The sequence below is a fragment of the Nicotiana attenuata genome, unplaced genomic scaffold, assembly GCF_001879085.1.
Source record: "Nicotiana attenuata strain UT unplaced genomic scaffold, NIATTr2, whole genome shotgun sequence".
NCBI classification, from domain to species: domain Eukaryota; kingdom Viridiplantae; phylum Streptophyta; class Magnoliopsida; order Solanales; family Solanaceae; genus Nicotiana; species Nicotiana attenuata.
Window position 1 is genome coordinate 508962 of NW_017670327.1, and position 12480 is coordinate 521441.

Genomic DNA, 12480 nt, shown 5'->3' on the forward strand with positions numbered 1-12480 from the left:
ATGGCAACGGTTATGAACCATACCAATTGACTAAATATATCGTTGTAATAGAAGGAAGAAAAAACTATTGCAATAGATAGTGATATAACAACGGTTATACAAACTGTTGCAAGATCTGTTGTAGTAGATCTATTGCCACGCGACCCGGTGAACGGTCCCTAATCCGTTCCAGTAGCTCTATTGCAACGGTTATTCAGCCAACTACTATTGTCGTTATTTCTTGGTATTTTAGTGAGCCCAGATGTAATTTTTCATTGCGCACTGGTTGTAATTTGATCTGTGGGATCTGGGGTTCTGATAAGGGGAGGCCCGAAGAAGTCAATAGAGATGCTCATTCGCGTATGCATCAGATAGATAGCCGTTATCCGCAGATATAGTCATTAATGAAGAGGATTACACACTATTGTTGTTGTTGTTTGGTTTTACTTTTTATTAATTAGGACACCGTTCATGGAAATTTAATCACTTCTATTGATATTGATTTATAATAATGCAAGAAAATATAGTAAAGCAAAGATTATTTCCACTTTTTCTTTTCATTAAAGTTTGATTCAAAGATACCCCTAATTTGGACGAAATGCCACATGACACCTCCAGATTAATTAGAGTGACTCATCCTAAGTTTTATTACCCGACCTGCCCCTAACTTTTTACCTATCACCCATTTACCCAATTGACTCATCCTAGTATGGATTCGGGTAAATAAAATTTAGGATATGTCACTTTAGTCCCGAGGTGCCATGTGTTATTCTGTTCAAATTAGGGGTATTTCTGAATCAAATTGTAACGGTAGGGGCTCAGACAAGCAGATAGTAAAACGGAGGATACACTACAAGAAATAGGTTTAAATAATATTTGAAAGTAGAGATGTATATTTGATCCTTTTTCGTTTTCTTTTTTTCTTTTCTTTCATAATAGCGCGCATCAGATACAAATTTACTACTCTAAATATAAAATTGAGTAAAACAACTTAAGACATAACTAAAGAGGAAAAACACATCAACACTAGCACGTATCTTTCTCCCACATGAAATTATTTGTTAATTCTAAAAGAAAAGAATTAAAATGAAGGGAAACTGCCTCCGGCAAATACAAAGTGAGCCGAATTAAGTGCAAATTGCGTAAAAACAAAAGATAGCAACATAATTTTCAGTTCTACAATGATCAAATTAAATTCCCTAATGAAGTTGCGTTTTATTTCAAAATATATCATCTAGGTTCAAAACGCATGTACACAATATACTGTAGTACTACTTTACAAGTGTTTAATAGACTGTCATGCCTTAGGCATTGAACTGATGGACGTTTCAAAAGGAAGCATAGATTTGCATCTGAGTCAAAATGTGCTCAAAGTTATCTGTGGACTTCTCAATGGGATGTGAATGCATGCCTTCATAAGTAGTTACTACTACTCCTTCATCCTTTGACAGCCTTTGTACTTGTTTCTTCACATCACATCCTTGATGCGTGCATCGGTAGTAGCTTCTGATGAGCAAAACATGCAATAATTAGAGAAAATTTAAAGGAGGAGGACTTTCAGTACATTTTTTTTTTCATTCCGATCCCGAGAATCGAGTAAATTGATACTCCCTCTGTTCCAGTTTATATGAACCTATTTCTTTTTTGGTCCGTTTCAAAAAGAATGACCTCTTTCTAAATTTTGTAACAATTTAGGTTAAACTTACAATTCTACCCTTAATGAGAAACTTTTATACCACACAAATACTCTGGATCACTTTTTGATTTGTTTAGGACCACAAATTCCAAAAGTCTTCATTTTTTCTTAAACTACGTGCCAAGTCAAACAGGTTCACATAAATTGGAACGGAGGGAGTATTAGGCTAGTATTTTCTCTCAAAATGGTTTAGCTTCCCGTAATTAAATTTATTGATATTTGACCAACATGCTTAGATGTAAAAAAAATGAAAATAATGATTTTACGTTCTTTCTGAAGGCCGTTCAATTAATCCTCCATATATATAGAGAAAATAAGGGATAAATAGGTGAGAAAAGAAGGAATTAAATATTTAAATAATGAATGTCCATTCACTCAAATGGTTTATCTCTTCTCTCTTTGACAGCTTTAACTAGTTAATTCGTATTCTTTTGACTGCTTGAACTAACTTTTCCCATATCTAAGACCTTAGGTACTTGAAAGTGGTACTCCTGGGGAAATAATAGCAAATTATCGATTTACAATAGTGAACTTTTTACTTGATTTGTGATCGACCTAGCTTAGATCAGTTTCGTATATAGTTAAAAAATACTCCTTCCGATCCACAATAAATGATCAATTTGCTTTGGACACACCTATTAAGGAAATACTAAATTTCAGATGAAAATAGTTAGTGTGACTAAACTACCCTTCATTAAATGTTGCACCACAGTTATAGTAGTACTTATCTTCTCAAATGTGAGAAGTAAATGACTTTTTAGGTATACGTACATAAGGGTAATTTTGGAAAAACAAGTTGAATTTTTCCTTGATTATATAAATGGACTAAATTGGTCACTTATTGGGAGCCGAAGGAACTATAAATTTATTCCAGCTGAATATATCATGGTTAAGTGAGACATGCCAATTTATTACATTTCCTACAACTTCTTATTTGGGTTCAGTATCCGTACTTTTGATGACAATACTCATTGTAATACCAATATATAATTAAATTTGGGTTCAACTAGTCCTCCCAAACCTCGGTGCTTCCCGATCAATCCTTAAACGTCAATCTCTAATTATTTGTGATCGAAGGGTTAATTGAGTTACTTTGCACGTTTTGTTTTAAAATTACTCCACTATTTAACGTAAAATAAGTAATTTTCCTAGGCATGTGAAGCTCCAAAATTATAGTGGTGGAATAGTTATTGTTAAAAAGTAGAAACCAATCAACAAACAAAGAGCACTTCTAATCCTTAATGTATAGGTCTATTTGAGTATTTTCTTTTTCTGTGAATATCCGAAAACTACTTTTTTAATTAATCTTGATTAGGTTGCTGTGAAATTTTCAAGGTGTACAGAATTCACTTGAGAAATACACTTAAATGCTTAACAAAAAGATAAATTTCCCTTCCTAGTTGAATATACTTTGTTACCTTTGATCCCCACCTTCTTTTGTCGTTATGTATTACTATGTATTAGACCTTAATTAACAGAAGTACAGAACTAAAACACATAAAAGAGTTTCATTATGTAACATGATCCCGTAGTATTTTTAACAAAGTTATCGTTTGAAAAAAACAATTAAAAGATAAACTTCACTTCGGAAATTAAAGTTGCTATGTATTGAATGATTTTCAACTTTCGAAGAAGCTTGTAATTGAGCAAATAAATTACATTAGTAGAGTTCTGTGGTGATACTAATATTGTATCCTTTTGCCTTTTAATTTTTTTGAGCCGAGAGTCTTTCGGAAACAGCATCGCCACTCCTTTGGATTAGGGGTAAGGTTTGTGTACACATCACCCTCCCCAGACCCCATTAGTGAAATTTTACTGGGTTATTGTTGTTGTTGTTGTTGTTGTTATAGCAAGTAATAAAACATTACTAGTAGATAAAAACTGACCTTGGGAATCTGTTGTTCTTGACAGCCTTCTGTCCATATTTCCTCCATCTATATCCATCATCCAAAATATCCACTTGACTCCTTGTTTGAAAAGCATATCTCGGTTTTTTAATCTTCTTCTCACCTTTATTCTTCTTACCCGATCTCACCTCGTTCTGATCATTAGAGTTATACGGAATGCTATTTGTGTGATCAGTAACAACACTGGAGCTTGGAGCTTCCATGCTTGCCATTAGCCCCAAAAACCCGCTCGATTTCCTATTGTCTTGGGTTAATTCAGCTGCTTTTGTATGAGAATTGTTGTTCATCATATTCATTAGTGAGAACTGATCAGACGACGAAGAAGAATAATTTGGAAAAAAATGTTGATAATTCTCCATCAAAGTAAATGAACTTTAAGAGAGGAAGTTGTAAGGAATGGAACTGTGGTGTATGTGGTTTTGAAGGCGAATTTACCATTAAAGAATTTGGACTAGTGTGGCGGCTATGGTGGCTAGTTAGGTTCAGTATATTTTATCTTATTGTATTTTTTAAATGACACGTAATAATGTCATTATTAGTTTAAAATTTACATTAATACCATTTGATTCTTTTAGTATAATCTCTTTACTATAGAGGAAGGTGGAACTTTGAAAGTATCACGCTGATAGCGGGAGCTACCCTAAAGTTATTCTTTCTTTTTTGAACCATGCCCTTTTTTTAGAGTTAATTGGTTTTATGGCCCATTATATTCTTTTTTGATTTTATATCAAATTTCCGAAAAGATTTTTATTTTTGCACAGAGAAGATCTGAAATTAAAATATAAATTTTTTATGTATTAATTATTCTTTTCTAATCGTAAAGAATTATATTGAACTATTTCATTTTGATTATAATTCTGGTGCGCTGGTGTATATTATTCACGTGTATGATGCATGAGTACAAAAATTTATGACATCTTTGCTGAACAAAAGTGACCATCCATCTATAGTCCTTTAACTTTTTCCCGGTCAAAGCACGTGTGCTCGAAAGACTTTTAATTCTAGAATGTGACGTTCGAAAAAGAATGGTAGTAATGAAAATTCAAGAAATATAGAAGAAACTTAATTGTGGAGTAGCAACTCTGAATTTAAATGTTTAAACTATAAGCGGTTGCTAAACTCGTATATGATTTATAGGCTGCATTGAAAACAACGGTACATGCATCAACCAAATAAGATATTTAGCATGAAAATAGCAAATATATATATATAGAGAGAGAAGCAAATTTTTTATAGAATAAGAGGTTGAGTAATGGAGGCAAAAGTGTTTAATACTGTTCGAAAGTAGTTTTTATATTTTGAAGAAGTCCTAAAACCAAAAGTACCTCTAACGGAGAAAACTAAAATCTGGAGCTCAAGAAATTACTCTAGACCCACCATTTAGACGTTTGTCTTGATACGAAAGTAAATTAATTTTTTTATGTTAAACGTTTAAAGTTTTGTAAGATATATAATCTTTTTCAAATTATCTTGTTATTGACTGTCTGCTCACTTCTTGTTCTCTGTCTTGCTTTGATTGTTTGCTTAGTAAGAGAAATCATAAGATTGAAGTTACCTCATCAAAATTCTTTCTAAAATTACCATTTCTACAAAATCGGAGGAGCCGCCCTATGAGAGAAAGTTGAAACTGATAAAACACCATTATCGATTAAGGAAATTAAAGAAAGAAAATGTATAGAAGGATAGACTGATATTAGTCAGTCAAACAATCTAAGAAGCCACCAACCATAATGGTATTTAAATATTCTTTTGAAACTTCCTATTTTTTCAAAATAATGAAGCTCATGCGAACTGGAAAATTACCAGGAATTCAATGTACGTGGAAAGTTGCTACTCACTAACTGTTGTTAGTCCAAACTTGTGGACTATATCCATTCCACCAACGTGTTGCTTTTATTTTTCTCCTTTATTACTATTTTCGTTTTCTTTTAGGAGGAGGAGAGAGGGGAATGTATGTAGTCATGTAGGTTTGTTTGAGGGGCGGCTTAACCCTAAAGCTATCAGTTTTAAGCCCAAAATATTAAAGTCCCAAAATTAATCGTATATATAATATAAATAATTATATATTTATTTTTAGTAAAAAATAAATTTTTGCCATCATATGTTATTAATTTTAATCAACTACTACGTCCATATTTTCAAAGTTTATACTATGTACTATTTAAAAATATTTAATGTAATTATGGTTGAAAATAGTAATTAATTAAATTTGTAGTTACTTCCTATCTTAAATTTGTCTAATGCATTTGAACTTAAATCATTCTTTCTTATAACTTCGGCGTTGTAAGATTTTTTCAATTCTTTGAATGTGTTTTTAAATATTTTCAAGCTCAAGCTAACTAGATTATTAAAAGATTAGATGAGAAAATATGTTGTCTTATAACTTGTTTCCTCGTAAAAGTGTGATCAAACACATCAACTTATTCTTAAAAAGGGTACTTTGGGAGAGAAAGCATTTTGTCCTTGGAGAAGATTTTGCCAAACAAGCTATTAACCTTGAATATCTTTTAAATCATACTGATCTATAAAATTGATGGTTTTACCAATTTTTAAAATTGAAAGTAATATTAAAAGTTGTACAAGTAAAAGATGACACTCTAATTTGCATATGTGAAATCTTAATTATATTTTTTTTAAATGTTTCTACAACTCATAGAATAATTCAATATTTTTCTCTTATAGTTCCCTCAATAGTTGTAAACTAATATCAATAAGATCTAACTTGAGACTAACAATATCTCATAAGATTTACACGTACTAACCATATTGTTAAGTGAAAAACATTAATTACCCAAATATAATTAACTTCCTTACATTTTAGGAAGTTATAAGAATAAACATCAAATAAAATATATAAAAATTTACTAAGAAATCTAGGGCCTGATGTTAGGCATATATTCATATGTTTTAATGTTACTTTATCTATGTTTTAACAATTTTTTTGGTTCTATTTGGTCTATAAATTTTTCAACATGCTTTAACTATTGATTTTATGACTAATTAAGTTGTGTATGATGATTTATGATGTTTGGAGTGCAAAAATAAGAAGAAAGGAGTCTCTAGCTATATGAGAAGAGGGTGGATGCGTCGTATCCAACCTTCAAAAAAAGGCTAGTTGGTTCACCCTTAGCAGTAAAGTCGGGAGAAGACATCCACCTTAGCATCCCCACCTGGGCACAACAAGGATGAGGGAACAGAGAGTGGACGCGAAGCATCCACCCCAGCATCCAATGCTGAGATGTTCAAGCTTAGGCGGACGCGAAGCATCCACCACAACATCAATCCCTGAAGCTGATTCGGAATAGGAAAAGGAAAACATTGGCCCATGATTTTTGAACGCAATATATAAGCCAAAAATACCTCTTTTAGGTCATCTAACACATGGGGAAGCAGAGAAAAGCCATCACAAGTTTGAAAATCATGGAATTCGTCTTTAGTTCTTACTTTTTCCTTCTTTTATTGATTTTTATGTATTCTTGGGAACTACTTAAGATTGCTATCATGAGCATGCATGGCTAAACTCGTTCGTTCTGGGGTAATGGGTGCTACATGAATATTGACATTTGAAGTTTAAATTGACGAGTTTGATTTTATCTTATTGGGTTGTTTATATAATTCCGTTCATAATTTGCTACGTAGCTAACAGTGAAATACTATCTACGAATATAGAGTTGAACTCGAAAGTGGGAATTCTACATTTCATATAGGATTAAATAGAGCAAGTTCTACAACCCGGGCATCGGAGAACGGATTCGCAATTAGGATAGAAAAATACCTAATTGTCTTGCGTGGTTGAATTACAGGAAGTGTAAATGCGTTCTTGTTAGTCTTAATCCCACAGACATATAGGCATTAAGTTAACCTTAATAGGCGAGTAAGAACTCGATAGAGTTGTACGAGTAACATTAACCCTATCTATCAATAAACAAGATAAATCAATTTGTCAGTTTAAGCCGAGAACGCAACAAGATTGTTAGCTAGCCTATAACCTTGAAATAACTTCTCTTATTGATCTTTATTCGAAAATTGCCTATGTGTTTTAGTCGATCTCTAGTTTATTTAACTGCTTGATAGTTCATTGGTTGTTAATTAATCACCTAGAGATTTTGAGGAAAATCTCTTGAATAGATAAGTTGTTTGAGTTTGAATCAGTCAAAATTTAATCATAAGTCTCCGTGGGAACGATACTCTATTCACTTATTTATTACTTGACGACCACGTATACTTGCGTGTGTGTTTGGTCGCAACAAGTTTTTGGCGTTGTTGCCGAGTAATAGAAATTAGCTATTTGTCTAAGTTAAGCTTTTATTAGTTATTTGTTCAATTTGCCTGATTTGTGTTAACGCAGGCTCTTCTCTTGAATGCGGAGGAGTTGAAGCGTGAACAACCTCCTTCCTCTTAATCCTAAAATAGAACGGACACTTCGCAGGGTAAGGAGGGAAGTCAAATCTAGAACTAGAATAGAAACAGAGTTGGAAAAGTAGTTCAATCACAACCACTAGAGACAACAGGTAATGAAGAGCGACCGGTGATAGAAGTCAACAAGGCCCAATCTTGCTAATATGACACAGGATATTGTAAAGCCTGATATCACGGGTCACTTTGAACTCAAACAGTATATGGAAGTATGTGGGTCTATCTCTTGATCATTCGCAGCGGCACATCAGAACTTCCTGGAAATTATGGATACTTACAATTATTCGAATGTTTCCAAGGATTACGTCAGGCTGACATTGTTCCCCTTTTCAATGCTGGGGGAAGCCAAAGAATGGTTGCAAAAGGAGCCCGTGAACTCGATCCACACTTGGGATGATCTAGCACGAAAATTCTTAATCAAGTTTTTTTCCCACTAAGAAGACAAAGTCACCGAGGAGCCAGATTCTTGGGTTCCAACAACGAGATGTTGAGACTCTTTGTCAAGCTTGGAAAAGATACAAGAAACTACTCAAAGACTACCCACATCATTGTCAGACTGATAAGGTGTTGGTCACACTTTCATTGATGGGTTGGACGAGACATCAAAGATGAATCTTGACTTAGCTTGTGGAGGTAGTTGCATGGTAATGCCGTACAATAAAATCCAGCTCCTACTAAATAATTTCACTGCTAATGATAATAATTGGCAAGGATATGGGAACACTTACAACCCAAATTGGAATAATCGCCCTAACTTCTCCTGGCGTGGAAATCAGATGACTCAGAATTAGTATAGGCCCCAAGGCAATTACAGCCAACCTCAAATGCCACCCCAGTAAGTAGAGGAGAGTACAAATGACATGTTGAAGAAGTTGTTGCTTGACAATCAACAACTCAGGACTGATTTCAGAAATCTTGGGAGACAAGTTGGATAGTTAGTGTCAAATCAAAATAATATGCATGCAGGCGGTCTTCCTAGTGATACAGAGAAGAACCCTCGAGTTTATGCAGTCACACATAGAAACAGGAGGAAATTAGAAGAAGCACCAAAGAAGAGAAGGGATAAGACTATACCTAAGGGGGAGTGTATTCCTATGGAAACACAAGAGTCAAAGAAAGATGATGCAATTTCAGAGCCAGTGAGTGTTGCAAGGCCACCACCGCCTTTCCCCCAAAGGTTACAGAAGAAGAATTATGATCGCATGTTTAACAAATTTCTCTCTATGTTGATCCAGGTTCAATTAAATATTCCACTAGTGGATGTACTTCATGAAATTCCAAAATATGCTAAGTACATAAAAGATTTAGTGGCTCACAAGAGGAGTGTAACTGAATTCGAGACAGTCGCACTTACTGAGGAGTGCACTTCTAGGGTCCGAAAAAGGATTACTCAAAAGCTTAAGGATCCTGGCAGCTTCACCATCCCTGTGCGGATTGGTAACGTTGATTTAGGCCATGCTTTTTATGATTTGGGGGGGGGGGGAGCATAAATCTGATGCCCTTGTTCTTGTTCAAGAAGTTGGGTCTGGGAGCGCCAAGACCAACCATAATGATATTACAATTAGCTGATAGATCCACCGCTTACCCTGAAGGAGTGATTGAAGATGTGTTGCTGCAAATTGGAAAATTCATCTTCCCAATGGACTTTATTATTTTAGATTAGGGAAAAAGGCCAGATTTGTCCCTCTACTTTAATAAATATTCCACGTTTATACCTAGTTCTACTATGGATCCAAATAAGTCTCTATCGTTAAGAAAGTAGACAAAAACAACCCCAACCCTAACGGTTATCCACTGTGGCAAAGGACCCCACATTAAAAAATGCCACGTAATTAAATAACCCATACCTTACCTTTTTTGTTAATATTTCTTTTTCATTCTATATTCTTATATTTTTTCCTTTTCTCTTTTTTCTCTATCCCTTTCCCTACCATCAGAATCCCTTCCCTCTCTCTCCCTCCTACTATATCCGCCTGTCACCTACCACCACTACCACCACTAGAAATCGGATCTGTCCGAACACCACCTCATCTATTCATAATTAATTACCCCTTATATAAATTATATCAGTTCATGGAAAGAATTAAACAAGAATTTGCAAGAAAACAAAAAAGGATTAGTTTTTTTTCGTTATCTGCTCTCTCTCAGTCAAAATTTAGTGCCATTTCTACAGATCTTGACTTCACACCCATATCTAACAAACATTTATATAGAGGGAGATAAATGGGAAAAACAAATAGAGAAATGGGAAATTCATTGGGTGCCCGGCGTCAGGCGAACGACTGGTATCAGCGACGAGAGACGATGATTACATAGCAGCAAAGATGTTGCTTGATTGCAATCCATGCCTCTCCAAATACTCTACTTTTGGTGGTCTCAATTCCCTCTTCATTTTGCTGCTGCCAATGGCCACAACGACGTATTTTATTTTTTTCTTTTCGTTTTCATCTCTAATTTCCTTTTTATGATATATTATGAACAATTTTCAGATTGTTGTATTGTTGCTTAAGAACGGTGCTAACGTAAATTTGGGGTCTAATTGGTTTTAATTTGGTGGGGCCATGTGACTTGGCTTGCTGTGCGTTTTGGCCTGTGATTTTTGGTCAACTTTGTTTCCCTTGAGAGAAAGACAACAGAGGTTGAAAATGGTAGTGGAAGGTTAGTGGTTCAAGGTGGAGGACGATGGTTCAAGGTGCCGTCGCCCAACTCTTTCATGGGTTTAGTGGTTAAGGTTGCTCTAATGGTGGAGGGCAAGAGATTCATATGTTCGAGCAAACAAGAGAGAAAAAGAAGAAAAGGAAAAAGAATAAAAATTTAAAATTAATTACGTGGCATTTTTTATTGTGGGGGTCTCTTGCCACAGTGGACAACCGTTAGGGTTGGGGCTGATTTTGTCTACTTTCTTAACGGTAAGGACTTATTTGGACCGATAGTAGAACTAGGTATAAACGTGGACAATTTATGAAAGCAGAGGGACAAATCTGGCCTTTATCCCTTTAGATTATGAGATGAATAAGTTTCAATCATATTGGGACGACCTCTCTTGGCTACGGGTGATGTAATTATTAAAGTGATAGAGGGAAAAATGATTATGAGGGTGGACAACCAGGAAGCAGTTTTCAATGTCTACAAGGCGATGAGCTCTCTATCATATCTGTTGTGGAGATGGATGAGCAACTTATAGATCTGAGTGTATGTCTAGACAATTTTCTAGGGAAAGCACTCATGTTGTTCGAGAGCTTGGAGATTGATGACAAGGTTGAGGGGATAATGCATATACTAGATGCATCATGTGTCTACATGTACGGATTAAACCCCTTTGAGCCCCTAAATAGGCCAAGTAGGCCTCCACCAAAGTTGTCCATTAAAGAGGCTCCAAAATTGGAACATAAACCCTTGCCCCATCACCTTCAATATGCTTATTTGGGTGGTTCTGACACTCAACCTGTTATTGTTTCCTTTGGCTTGTCTAAATTGCAAGAAGAAAGGCTGTTAAAAGTGTCACATGAGCACAAGTAAGCAATTGAGTGGACAATTTCTGACACTAGAGGCATTAGTCTGGCCTTTTGCATGCATAAAATCCTCATGGAGGAAGGACACAGTCCAAGTGTAAAGCACCAACGCCACCTAAATCCAATCATGAAATAGGTGGTAAGAAAAGAAGTGATTAAGTGGCTTGATGCAGGTATTGTATTTCCAATCTCTGATAGCATATGGATAAGTCTCATCCAATGTGTGCCTAAGAAGGGGGAGGGGGGGGGGATGACTGTAGTGGTTAATAAAAATAATGACTTGATTCCTACAAAAGCTGTGACTGGTTGGATCATTTGCATAGATTATAGAATATTAAACAATGCCACCCACTAGGACCACTTCCCCTTCCCCTTTATTGATCAAATGCTCGATAGACTAGCCCTAGAGGACCAAGAGAAGACCATATTTACGTGTCCCTATGGAATGTATGCATTCAAGAGAATGCTCTTTGATCACTGTAATACACCTGCGACTTTTCAAAAGTATATGATGACTATTTTTACTGATATGGTTGAAAGATTTGTAGAAGTTTTCATGGATGATTTTTCTGTGTTTGGGTATTCTTTTTATAATTGTTTAATGAAGCTTGATAAAGTGCTTGCTAGGTGTGAAGAGACAAACTTGGTGCTAAACTGGGAGAAGCGCCATTTCATGGTACGATAAGGTATGGTCTAGGGGCACAAGGTGTTCAAAACTGGTCTACAGGTGAACAAGGAAAAGGTGGAGGTGATTGAAAAATTTCCCCCACCAACATCCGTTAAGGGTATTCATAGTTTCTTGGGCCATGCAAGTTTTTATCGTCGTTTCATTAAAAAAAAATTCGAAAATTTCTTCTCCTATATGTAGGCCCCTTGAGAACGATATCCCCTTTAAATTTGCTCATGATTGTCTGAAAGCATTTGAGGAGCTGAAGAATAGATTAGTGAATGCACCAATTATAATTTCCCT

At 35.2% G+C, this 12480-nt stretch overlaps 1 protein-coding gene across 1 annotated transcript; it reads right to left on the bottom strand.

Annotated features, from left to right (window-relative positions):
• Window positions 1-1053: 1053 nt before the first annotated feature.
• On the bottom strand, window positions 1054-4011 carry LOC109237920 (probable WRKY transcription factor 75). Its single transcript, XM_019404314.1, has 2 exons — window positions 3562-4011; window positions 1054-1485 (listed from the first exon to the last, which is right to left on the bottom strand). Exons 1-2 carry the CDS (start codon window positions 3939-3941, stop codon window positions 1308-1310), a joined length of 558 nt encoding a protein of 185 aa, XP_019259859.1. The 5' UTR covers window positions 3942-4011; the 3' UTR covers window positions 1054-1307.
• Between the last annotated feature and the right edge of the window lie 8469 nt (window positions 4012-12480).